Source organism: Trichosurus vulpecula, chromosome 8, assembly GCF_011100635.1.
Source record: "Trichosurus vulpecula isolate mTriVul1 chromosome 8, mTriVul1.pri, whole genome shotgun sequence".
Lineage (NCBI taxonomy): Eukaryota > Metazoa > Chordata > Mammalia > Diprotodontia > Phalangeridae > Trichosurus > Trichosurus vulpecula.
In genome coordinates, this window is record NC_050580.1 from 117,233,292 (window position 1) to 117,246,563 (window position 13,272).

The 13,272-nt window shown below is 37.3% G+C and overlaps 1 protein-coding gene across 2 annotated transcripts in view; it reads left to right on the plus strand.

The window, feature by feature from the left end:
* The window catches only part of EFL1 (elongation factor like GTPase 1), a 218,837-nt gene extending 206,514 nt beyond the window's left edge, over window positions 1–12,323 (plus strand). For both annotated transcript variants that reach the window (XM_036735929.1, XM_036735928.1), the window contains one exon: window positions 11,790–12,323. In XM_036735929.1, coding sequence (XP_036591824.1) covers window positions 11,790–11,978 — 189 coding nt within the window. In that variant the 3' untranslated portion in view covers window positions 11,979–12,323. The remainder of the gene's footprint in view (window positions 1–11,789) is intronic.
* The last annotated feature ends 949 nt before the right edge of the window (window positions 12,324–13,272 follow it).

The window sequence follows — 13,272 nt, forward strand, 5'->3', positions numbered from 1 at the left end:
CATTCGGCCTTCACAACAATTCTATGAGGAAGATGCTATTAATTATTCCCATTTTATAGCTAAGGAACTGAAGCATAGAGAAGTTAAGTGACTTGCCCAGGGTATTGTCTAAGGCATATTTGAGCTCAGGTCTTCTTTAGGTGGTTTTAGTATAGGAAGAAAGGAAGGAAGGAAGAAGGGAGAGAGGGAGAATCTAGATTAAGCAACTAAGCCATTACTGCGTTCAGATAATAAACTGAAAAATAAATTGTTTAGTCTCAATCATTATGGATTCTAGGTCTTCTGTTATACCTACATTTAAAAAACAGAATGAAGAGAAACAGAATTAATTTATTGGTTTGAATTTTGCATAAATTTTTTGTTTTTTAAACATCATGTTGTTAACTCTCTTCCTCACCACCATGTATGTATTCCCCATCACCATGTATGTATGCTCCTTGGGGACAAGGACTATTGCATGCCATATGTAAAACCTTCTTAATAAGTGTTTGTTGATACTTTAGTTTTCTTGGATTTAAAAATATTTTTTTAAAATGCTTTAGGTCAGTGTAACTTACCAATACAGTTAGTCTAGTCTGATCAACTAAATTGGCTCTTTTCTGTTAGCTTATAAGGTCCATGCAAGCAAGGGCCTTTTCTTACTGGGATGTTTCCCTAGCACCTAGAACAATGCTTTAAACATAGGGGTTCAATAATGCTGATTGAATCATTGAGTAGTTATGATCCTTCTCTGCCCTTACAAGTTGTGCCAAAATTCCAAAGACTAATCTTCATTCATTCCTTGCCCCTCCAACAAAGCCTTCCCAAACCACATGAAGTTCTTCTGGCCCAAACCCCTCATTCCCAAAGTTGATTTTAGGCTAGCTGTTTCTCCCCCCTCACCCTTTTTTGGTCAAAATAAGTTATAGGATGGAACATTAGCTAAAAGTGGTTGCAAATTCCTGATCTGTATTTTTAGGTTGTAAGTCTGCCCCCTTGTTAGTAAGATTATATGGCTAGAATGAAGATTGAGACATCATCTGGTCCATTGCCAGGCAGCGCTGCTTCTAAATCAGTGGTGGGGAAAACATTTTTTTCTATGAAAGGCCAATGGCCCACAAGAAAGAAAAAAAAAACCTTTTTTTCTTAGCAAAATATAAATTATTTGACTCACCTGCTTGAAAAAATAAAGGCATAAATTTTGACTGTGCTTATGATACAAGGGGTCTTTTTAATTCATTGGGTGGAGTGAGTGGAAAGGAGAAAAACAATTGAGTGATAATTGGAAAAAATACAAATTTAGTTTTTAAAAATAGAATTTAAAAAAGGTCCCCAAGGGCTCTAAAACTTTTTGAAATGAAATCAGTTTAAATGTAAATGGTCACTCTAAAAATTTAGTTATTTTTATTGTTCAGAGTTCAGTTTTACTAAACAAAATTTTTTTCAAATACAAATAAGGTAAACTTTATTAAAGTTAAATATACTAATTTCTACATTGTCCCCACATGGTGAGGAATTAAGAGAGTGGGGTGACAGGAATTACAGGAAGAAATTAGAAGGGAGATGGAAGAAAAATAGAGGAGAGAGAAATGAGGTAGGGGAAAAATAAGGAGAGAAAATCAATGTGGAACATGGATGACTAGAGAGGCACCAAGAAAAGTAATGATCATAAGCCTTTTTGTCATACCTTTCTCTTCACCTGGTGTTCAAATAAGTCATTTAATTCAACGTAGTTAAATTAAGGGCCTTCTTTGTTAGGTGCTGAATGAGATACGTAGTTTAGATGGTGGTAATAATAATGATTCACGTTTATATAACACTTCATGGTTTGCAAAGGACTTTCCTCACAACAACCCTACAATTTATGTTTCTACTTTTCTAATAAGAGAATATGACACATACACTAATAACTGTGCTATACAATGATATATAAATGAATGAGAGAGCTACAAGTAAAGTGCTTTATAAAATTAGAAGGGTCATTACCAACTGTTAAGGTAAGTTTTCCTGAGTAAGTTGGGACTTGAGTTGGATTTTAAAGGATGAGTAGGAATTCGGCAAAGTGGAGAAGGCATTCTCCATATGGGGGAAAGCATGCAGCAAGAAAAGAAAGTATAAAAGAGAATAACAAATGGTCTAGATTAGCGTAGAATGTGTGGAGGGGGAAATGTTAGGAGATAAGGTTGCAAAAGTAGGCTAGACCCAGATATTGGGGACCTTGAATCTTAAGAGGCTAGGAAAGGGGGAGAAAAAAATTTTTTTAAGTAGAATGATTTAACCAGTCTAGGGAATAAGGAGCCATAGAAATGTTTGAAGTAATCAGATCTATGTGTAAGAATGATGTCTGACTGAAGTTCGGAGGAATATGTGGAGGGGGGAACACTGGTTAGAAGGTTCCTTAAATAATCCAGGCAGTTGGTAACAAGGTGGGCCTTCTGAAGGTAGTAGCAGTGGAAGTAGAGGGGAGATGGCTACAGGTGACATTTCAAAGGTGGGATTAACAATACTCGGTAATGGATTGGATTTGAGAGATGAGGGAAAGGGAAATTCAAAGACAATATCAAGGTTTTGAACTTAGTGGTGTCACAAACAGAGATAAAGTCAGAAAGAGAATAAGGTTTTTAATAAAAGAGTAAGCTGTGCTCTGGCCATGTTGTAGCGCCGGTGCTGGTCCAGGTAGAGATCTCATAGGAAGGTGTAGGTATGGGTCCAGATCTCAGAAGAGAGGTCAGGTCTAGAGGATAGAATTTTTGCAATCATCTCAATAGAGGTAACAATAGTTGAAGCCATGGGAGTGAATGAGATTGCCGAGGGAAAGAATATACAGGGAGATAAGGGAGCTTAGCGGTGAAGCTTGGGGAAAACCTACCTTAAATGGTGAGCAGCAGGAAAAAAAGATACAGAGAAGGGATAGTGAGTAAGGAAAACGGGAATGGATCCAGTGGTTAGAAAGTCATTGGTGACTTTTTATGTGGGAGCTTTTTCAGTAGTGTGGCAGAAAAAGAAGCCAAACTTTGGGTTGAGACAGTAGGTAGTTATCATTTTCCTTTGAAATTTTCATTAGGTTTTCACAGGTTTTTAACTGAGTCCTTGAATTTTAAGAGACCCCATCTGAATGTGAAGTAGCTTACCAGGAAGAAATTGTTCTTTGGATCGCAGCCAAAGCAATGCCACCTCTTCTTGTCAGTTTCCCCACCATTCTAAATAATACAAGCCAAATCAGTCCAACCTCATTGACGCTCAAGCTTAAATTTGAGTTTTAGAAACAACTGGAACAGATTGTTAATTGATTCCATTTAGAAGGCAGCTCAGGTGTGGTAATATACAAAACAATGAGTAGTACAAAAATTATTCATATTTTACTTTTGACTGAAATATAATCCAGCCAGCCGCTGCAGTAATTACATACACATACATACACTTTATGGCAGAAATTCACACATTCACCCCCTCTCTGTGTGTCTGACAGTTTTTAATTGTTCATTTCTGCAACTGTTCATGTCCTAAATTACATATACTTTTAGGACCATAGGATTTAGTCCTGACAAGCAGCTTAAGAGATCACCTAGTCCAACCCTTTCATTTTGCAAGGGAAACTGAGGCCTACTTGAAGAGAAGTAGCCACTTACCCTAAATCATACCAGGAGAAGAGCCAGCATTCAAACTCCCATCTTCTGACTCAAAATCCTTTGTTCCTCCTGATGCTCCACACTAAGTACTGGTTCACAATAAAGATAATAATAAGATTTTATAGTTTCATTCTTAGAAGTATGTACATGTGCTTAAATAAGAATCTTAATTTTAAATTCATTTATAGTTGGTTTTCAAATTGTGTAGAACCATACAGTTTTGAGAGACCTGCAAAATTAATTTAATTTGTCCAACACCACCCAGGTTCTCAGTAAAATTTATTTTAAAAGCTTTTCAATCAGATGGCTCTTAATGTGATTCTAAGAGATCTCAAGGGAAACAGATTTCACCTCCCTCTCTGATGAGATTTAGTGTTTAATGCTTTTTAGTGCCAAAATATTTTTCCCCTAAAAACTTAAGGCAGCTTAATTGAGCAAGTTGTTTTTCCTTTGTCTTAATGTTGATTCCATTCAGCAAATAATTATTAAAAGCCTGTTATACATGAACCACTGTGCTTGGTACTGGAGAGACCAAGACAAAACAAACATTGCCCTCTGAAAACTTACTTTCTACTTGGGGCAACATAGCATATACACAGACAAGTAAATATAAAGTGATTTCAGAAGAGGGAGAGTACTAGCAACTAGGGGAATCACAAGGCCTCCCCTAGGTAGGGCCTTGAACTGAGTCTTGACAAAGACTAGAGATTCCAAGAGGCAAAGCCAAGAATTACAGATACACGCCAAGCATGGGGAACAGTCTGTGCTGAGGCATGGAAGTAGAAGATGGATTGATGAAGATGGCAGCTGGAAAGCAGGGACTTGCTTAAGCTCTCCCCCAGGTCCCTCCAAACACCTATAAAAATAGCTTTGAACAAATTCTAGAGCTGCAGAACCCACTAAATAGCAGAGGGAAGCAGGGCTCCAGCCCAGGACAGCCTGGATGGTGGCAGGGTAAGGTCTGTCTCATGGAGCTGGGAGCGGGGTGTAGCAGAGCCTAGTATGGGCCGTGCCAGGACCAACCAGACCGGGAGCTGGGTGGAACAGGCAGTAGGGCCTTGAATCATTGAACTATGGCAGTTACCAGACTTCTCAACCCACAAACACCAAAGACAACAGAGCAGGTTAGTGGGAAAGACTGCGAGGACAGAGTGAAAGGAGTTCGCAGTTCGTCACCCCTGGTGACGGAGGTGGTACAGCACTGAGGCTGCTTCTAAAGCTACAGCTGCAGTTGCTTCTTGCTCCAGGCCCACCTGGTGGGAGGAATTAAGTGATGGATTAGAGTGGGAGTGCAAAGCCTGCTTTGCCCTTCCTGTATCCGGGCCACAATCCTGGTTGGCAGTTCTTGGGGGAGAAGGAGCCCTGGTGTGGCAGAGCTTACTGTGTAGAAGTAGCTCTGAAAACAGCAGTGCAGGCCCTCAAGCTTGAGACAAAGTACTCTCTACTCTACAAGCAATCTTACCCTGACAAAAAGCTCAAGGGTCAAGTAATTGACTGAGAACATGAACAGGCAGCAAAAACGGTCTCAGATTCAGACTCAGACTTTGGAATCCTTTTTTGGTGACAAAGAAGACCAAAACATACAGCCAGAAGAAGTCGACAAAGCCAAAGAACCTATATCAAAAGCCTTCAAGAAAAATATGAATTGGTGTCAGGCCATGGAAGAGCTCAAAAAGGATTTGGAAAAGCAAGTTAGAGAAGTAGAGGAAAAATTGGGAAGAGAACTGAGAGTGATACAAGAAAACCATGACAGACAAGTCAATGACTTGCTAAAGGAGACCCAAAAAAATACTGAAGAAAATAACACCTTAAAAAATAGACTAGCTCAAATGGTAAAGAGCTCCAAAAAGCCAATGAGGAGAAGAATGCCTTGAAAGGCAGAATTAGCCAAATGGAAAGGGACGTCCAAAAGACCACTGAAGAAATTACTACCTTAAAAATTAGATTAGAGCAAGTGGAAGCTAGTGACTTGATGAGAAATCAAGATATTATAAAACAGAACCAAAGGAATGAAAAAATGGAAAACAATGTGAAATATCTCACTGGAAAAACCACTGATCTGGAGAATAGATCCAGGAGAGGTATTTTAAAATTTATTGGACTACCTGAAAGCCATGAGCAAAAAAAGTCTAGACATCATCTTTCAAGAAATTATCAAGGAGAACTGCCCTGATATTCTAGAGCCAGAGGGCAAAATAGAAATTGAAAGAATCCACAGATCACCTCCTCAAAAAGATCCCAAAAAGAAAACTCCTAGGAATATTGTTGCCAAATTCCAAGAGCTCCCAGATCAAGAAGAAAATACTGCAAGCAGCCAGAAAGAAACAATTTGAATATTGTGGAAACACAATCAGAATAATACAAGATCTAGCAGCTTCTACATTAAGGGATCAAAGGGCTTGGAATATGATATTCCAGAGGTCAAAGGAGCTAGGATTAAAACCAAGAATCACCTACCCAGCAAAAATGAGTATCATGGTCCAAGGCAAAATATGGATTTTCAATAAAATAGAGGATTTTCAAGCTTTCTCAATGAAAAGACCAGAGCTGAATAGAAAATTCGACTTTCAAAATACAAGAGTCAAGAGAAGCATGAAAAGGCAAACAAGAAAGAGAATTCATGAGGGACTTACTAAAGTTGAACAGTTTTGTTTCCATTCCTACATGGAAAGATGATGTATGTATGAGACCTTTCTCGGTATTAGGGTAGTTGACGGGAATATACATATATATATATATAGACAGAGGGCACAGGGTGAGTTGAATATGAAGGGATGATATCTAAAAAAATAAAATCAAATTAAAGAATGAGAGAGGAATATATTGAGAGGGAGAAAGGGAGAGATAGAATGGGGTAAATTATCTCACATAAAAGTGGCAAGAAAAAGCAGTTCTGTAGGAAGGGAAGAGGTGGCAGGTGAAAGGGAATGAGTGAATCTTGCTCTCATCAGATTTGACTTGAGGAGAGAATAACATACACACTCAACTGGGTATCTTACCCCACAGGAAAGGAGGAGGAAGGGGATAAAAAAGGGGGGATGATAGAAGGGAGGGCAGATGGGCAAGGAGGTAATCAAAAGCAAAGACTTTTGAAAAGGGACAGGGTCAAGGGAGAAAATTGAATAAAGGGGGACAGGATAGGAAGGAGCAACATATAGTTAGTCTTAACATGAGTATTGTGGAAGGGTTTTGCATGATGATACACATGTGGGCTATGTTGAATTGCTTGCCTTCTTAGGGACGGTGGGTGGGGAGGGAAGAGGGGAGAGAATTTGGAACTCAAAATTTTAAAAGCAGTTGTTCAAAAAAAAAAAGGTGTTTTTGCATGCAACTAGGAAATAAGATATAGAGGCAATGGGGCATAGAAATCTATCTTGCCGTACAAGAAAGTAAGGGAAAAGGGGATGGAGGGGAGTGGGGTGACAGAAGGGAGGGCTGACTGGAGAATGGGGCAATCAGAATATATGCCATCTTGTATTGGGGGGGAAGGTTGAAATGGGGAGAAAATTTGTAATTCAAACTCTTGTGGAAATCAAAGCTGAAAACTAAAAATATTAAATAAATAATAATAAGATTTTTATACAAAAAAAAAAGAAGATGGATTGATGTGCTGGGGACTTAGAACTAGCAGGCCATTTTGCCTAGAACATAGAGTACATGAAAGATATGGCAAGAAAAACGTCTGTAAAAATAGACCAGGTCCAGATTAAATCCTTAAATACTAAACAGGAGTTTGTATCCTCTCCAGGAAGCAATAGATAGTCACAGATTTCTTTAGCAGGGGCCTAACCTGATTAACCTGTGCTTTCAAGATTATTCTGGCCACCAAGTGCGGGGATGAATTAAAGAATTGTGGAAGCAGGGGGACTAAGCAGTTGGTAAAACATTGCTTAAGCACCTACTTAATCTGCCAGGCACTATGCTAGATCAATTTAAAAGGCTATAGTGATAGTATAAGAATGCCAAGATATTATGACCTGAACTATGTTAGTAGCCATGTGAATGGAGAGAAGATGATGGATGAGAAAAAATAACATTTAATTTGAAAGCCTATTGTGTGCATCGTGCTATGTAGCATAAGGAGGAATGCAAAAGAGCTATAACTCACAATCCCGCTCTTCTGGATGTTACAGTTATTTGAAGATTAAACTTTGTAAATGAACAATCTTGATAGTTTAGCTCAGTTAAAAAAAATAGTAAGAAATGCCCCTGTTCTTCTACTGAAAAAGTAAAAATTATAATCATTCAAGAATTTAAAAGAGGATGATGGTTTTTAAAATTAGCTTTGTGATACTTCCTGCCATCATCATCATCTTGAGGAGAAAGAATACCTTGTGATTTTGGAGAGCTCTATCTTCAACAACTTTAAAACTAACCAAATTTTAGATTCTTTTTTGTTTATTTGTTAAATGAGTTCATTGGACTGCAATATAGACTTCTCCTACAGTTCCAGGTTGGAATATAAATTTGGTCCTCTCCTCTTAAGGCCAGAATTAAATTTTGTTAGAATTCAAGTAAACTTGGATTTTAGATAAGGAGGACTTTGCAAGAATTGAAAATATAACCAGTAGCTTGGGAATTTTTTGTCTCTATTCTCATTGACATCAAATGTGATTTTATATTTTTACTCCCAATGTTATTCCAGTGATGGTCACTTTCATTGGATCATAGTACCAAGAGCTGGAAGTGACTTTACTCTAGTCCAGTTATTCCCCCCCTCCCTCATTTTTGAGATAAGGCAACCAAGGCTTTGTGGAAAGACGTTTGGGGGGTGACACAACATTACTACTTGACAGGGCTTGGTGTTTCTCATATCACATTAATGTTAGAAATTGTTAGTTATTACTGTTGTTAATCTGTGGGATGAGTTGATGACCCTTGGGGTTGCCAATTTGAAATTGAATTTGGAAAGATGAAATCACAGGTCCAAACAAAAGGAGAGGTACCGGTAGCCCAAAGGAATAAATCTTATGGTTGGGATTTTAGGGCCCTTCGCAAGGTAACAGGGATAATAATCTGTGGGTAGATGGATTGTCTGGCATCCCTCAAGTCACATAGGCGTGGGGCCTGCATCTCTAACATTCATTACAGAAACAAATTCTAACATTGTAGAGTCTATTAAAGACTTGCCACTTATCTTTACAGACTTGTCATTCACACGGCTTTGAAAATGGTTGTACACTGAAACATTTATATGTATTCTAAATATTGATTATGTTCTCAACAGTGTTTTACTTGGGGCATTTGGACTAATTTATTGGCTTATTAAAAATATGTCACCACTGGCTGATTAAACATCGCTCTATATTTACAATTGATTTGTGTTTTTAGAGTGGGAGTCTGAAAGAAAGAGCTTAACCATTATTCTCTTTTTATGTTCCACCAGTATTTTATTGTCACATTTATCTTTAGTAGAAATCTAGCCAGAATGATGTGGGTTAAAAGGAGGGAAAATACCTTTTATCAGTTTTATTAAATATATCAAGCACAAAATCATTAAATGACCATCTAAAAAGATTTCTCTCATAAGAAGATTGTTTTACATTTTAGTTATGAGATTTGACTGATTCCTAGGGGTAACCAAACACAATCACCTGCCTTTCCAGACTGTTTGGGTAACAGCCTGTTGATACAAAAGTGTTCAATGGGCAACTCAGAAGCGGTGTACTCAAAATGGTTTTTGCATCAGTTACCAGACAGTTAAGTTCGCTAATCTTCATCACTGTTTGTAGATTTTGGTAAGTGGTACCTGATAACCAGAATAGGTACATTCCCAGAAAATTTTTTATAAAACAAATATCTGTATATGGAATCCTATTTTTCCATTGGTTTTAATGGTTTAAATCAGTGGTGTGTTCTTGAAAAAAGGGAAGAGTGTGAATTTTATCTCTAAGATATGTTATTTAACAATTATATCAGACAGGAAATGTGGCATATTGTAAAGAACATTGGATTTGGATTCAGAAGACCTGGGTTCAAATTCTGGCTCTGCCACTGGGTCTAGTTATGGGAAGGGGATAGACAGTTCATTCATTTTTCAGAGTTCAAGCCATTAGAATTCTGTCTCATGTGTTAGTGCCTGAAAGAGTCCATAGAAGAGTTCATTAAAGGAGTAGAGCCAGAGGGCTTCCGAGGTCTTTTCCACCTTTAAATCTGTGATCCTGTAGAAATGATACCTAGGGCATCCATTAAATTAGCCAAGTATGGTTTCTATTAATGACCATTGTGTTTTTGAGGCCTCTTGAAAAGCCTGCTTGGTAGTTTAGAGCAAGAGGAAGTCTGCCTGTTGTTCATTTGTTTGAAGATTTGGTCAGCAGACACTTTTTGAGGATTGTGGTGAAAGCACTATGCACAGGAATTCTGAGATCAGTGTCCTGATCCCCTGAACTCACAGACTAGTAAGACAGATGAGGCACAAATCATTATAATAGGAGGTAGAAAGTTAATGGCAATAAGAGATCTTTCTCTGTGTTCAATCCTTAAAAAAAAAAAAACAGGATGGTGTTTCTCAGCATGTTTGTGCTACTCCAGATCATGCCCTTTGGGATTCTGTTCTTAATTGCTATTTTTATCTTCCCCAAGTGGCAAATGCAGAGACCCAGTTACAATGAAATATCTCATTGGGTAGATTATTTACTTTTTTTGCTATTATGTAGTAACAGCTCTGATTCTTGTGGGAAACCTGAAATCTGATTCTAGATTATATGATCATAAATAAGGTATTTACTGTCTCTGGATCTCAGCCTTCTTATGTACAGATTGAGGAGATTAAAGTAGGCTATCGTTTTGAGGTTAGTAATATATGAAATGGAGCTCTAGAGGTATTACCTTCAAAAAATGAATGATCTATCCTCTTCCCATCTTCAGACTCAGACTTATGAAAGACCAGAGTTAAATTTAGACTATGTGACTCTGAGAGGACAAAAAAAGGGACACATTTAAAATTCAGGTAGGTTTTAAGGAAGCTTAGGGGACATGTGAGGAGGCAACCCATTAGGAAATGCCCAAAGTATAGTGTTCTCACAAAGTACGAGTTACTTCGAGAAGAGCTAAAACAAAATTATATGTTCTTTTAATAATGTGAAATAGAAGTGTCAGTTTCTTAAGTATTTGCCTGTATTTCATTCTTCACTTTCATTCTCAACCTTCCAACAATATTCTGGTCTATCTGCAGTAGTCACTTGTTGTAGACATCGATGTTTGTCATCAAAGCTAAAAATTTTAAGTTCAGTTGAAAAAAATTTGGACACAAATTACCTAAAACAGGCTCTCAGTCTTCCTTGCATTTTTTCCCCCTGAAATAATTCTCAAAAAGTTTTGTGGCATAGTGGCTTAATGGATTGCTTAAGAATGTCATAAAACCATACTGACTAGGTCCACTACAAATCATGCTTTGCAACTTTTCATTCCATTATTTGCTTTATATCACATTCATTACAGTGTTCTCTCTTTCACCTCAAGTCCTGACTCCACTCTTTGTCTTGCATCCTACTTTAAGTTGATTGAGGCCATCCAGCATGAGCTGCTTGAGCTCCCTCCACCTACACCTCAAAACAGACTCTTCTGTTTTGTCTCATCTATTTCCCTTGGGTCTTCAAGGATAAGATAATCCTTCTCACCAATGCTAACTCCTTCACTTGTTTTCTTGATCCAGTCTACTTATGGCTCCTTTGACATCTAATTCTATCCCAATCATCACCTCTCTCACGTCTTCAGTTTTTCCCTATCAACTGAAAATATACTGTTATTGCTAAATCTCCAAGGAAAAGGTTGTAGTCATTGTGAAGCAAGTAAAAGTGCCAGCCTCCTGAGACTTAGGAAAATGCCTCTGTAGTGCCAAAGGATAGACCAGTATTTTACCCTCTTTAGCAATATTAGTTTGTGTGTTTTGTTATGTATCTTGACAGGAGCTGCAGGGCTATGGGGGGATGGGACGGGGGAGTGTCATATATTTTCTTCAAAAAAATAGCATATCCTACCACTTTTTTGCATTTGTTTCTAGGCCCACAAATCTCATGGTCCTAAGTGAGTTTCTTTTTCTTTGGTCCCAATAAGTGTACTCCAACTTTTGAAGCAACCTGATTCTTTTCTTTTTAAATACATACTGTATGAATCAAGAAGTTCTGTAATGTCTGAAATAGATTAAAAGCCTGACATATTCTACTATTTTCTTTTGAAAAGATAATATCCAGTGATCCATTCTGGGTTCCAACTACTGAGGAAGAATATTTGCACTTTGGGGAGAAAGCTGACTCCGAGAACCAAGCTCGAAAGTACATGAATTCAGTACGAAAGCGAAAAGGACTTTATGTGGAAGAAAAAATTGTGGAACATGCAGAGAAGCAAAGAACACTTGGCAAAAATAAGTAACTGCCTCTGTTTTCGGTTCTGTACACTGGTAGATTATTTTTTTCTGTCTTTAACAGATTAAAAGCATCATTAAGGATTTGCATTTTTGACATTTTTCTTTCTGCTGCAGAATTTGTTCATTTTTAATAAATGAGCAAGTGTAGTATATTAAATAAGGTTATTCAAAAAGGATGTTGATAAGGTTTTTTTCAAAGACTGATTTTATTCTAAGGCAAGTATGTCTTAACAGTTATCTAACCAATGACTTGTCAGTTTTCTATGTAATCTTAAAGATTCCAATACTAATATTGGGTAGGACAAGATTTTTAATACAGGGACATTAAATTATGAAGTCTTTGGTTTGTGTTTGTTGCTTTTTCATTTTGTGCAAAATCATCATGGTTCTACTCTGCATCCTGAAGTTTTGTGCATCCCTTTGATATACTCTATAGAATGAAAACATTGAGGAAAACATCACCCACAAACTGGTGGCAAAACATTTTTAGTACGTGAAAGTCAAACCATACCTGGCACATTGTGTGGAGATCATGTGTCTAGTATAAAAGTAGCCATTTTAAACTCAGGGTATAATTCATCAAATTTCAAACAATTACAGTAGATTCACTTGACCACATTGTTTAACAGAATGTTTTATTATGTGTAATATGCCAGTAACTTACCTTGTCAGCTAACTTTTTGAACAGCCTTCACTGATTACTGTGAACATCCTCTTAAATTCCTTGAAATTGTAATAGGAATAATAAGTCACACATATATCTTAAAAATAATGTTACCATCATGGTTTTCCTGTGATTATTAAATTGCTTATTTCCCCAATTTTTCAGAAAGAATTTTAACCAAAGTGCTATTTATGCTAACTTTTAGCATAAATAATTTTTTTTTTTTTTTTTTTTTTTTTTTTTTGCCAAATCTCAGTTACTATCTTCAGAAGAATTAGAATTTAAAAGGGGTAAAACCAGTTTGGCTACAGTATAGACTTGGTAGTCCTTTCTATTTTAATAATGGTTTTGAAAGTTACTTGAAAAAAAAAGATTACATTTTGTTCGTTTTCTTCAGTGTTCTGACTAGACTGTGTTTCAGAGTGTTTTTAACAGATGTCCTTGAAGGCCTTCCGCGGTCATTGTTAACATTGAATGAAAACATTTGTTGTTTTCTTGCACCATGGCCTTGGCAACTTCTGGGCCATTCTACTTGGTAGAGACCAGATAGATACTACACTAACTGTTTCAGTGCCTCAGTTTAACAGGGTTGTAGCGACCATCAGTTTGTTTTCATGATTAGGGCAATTTGGGGG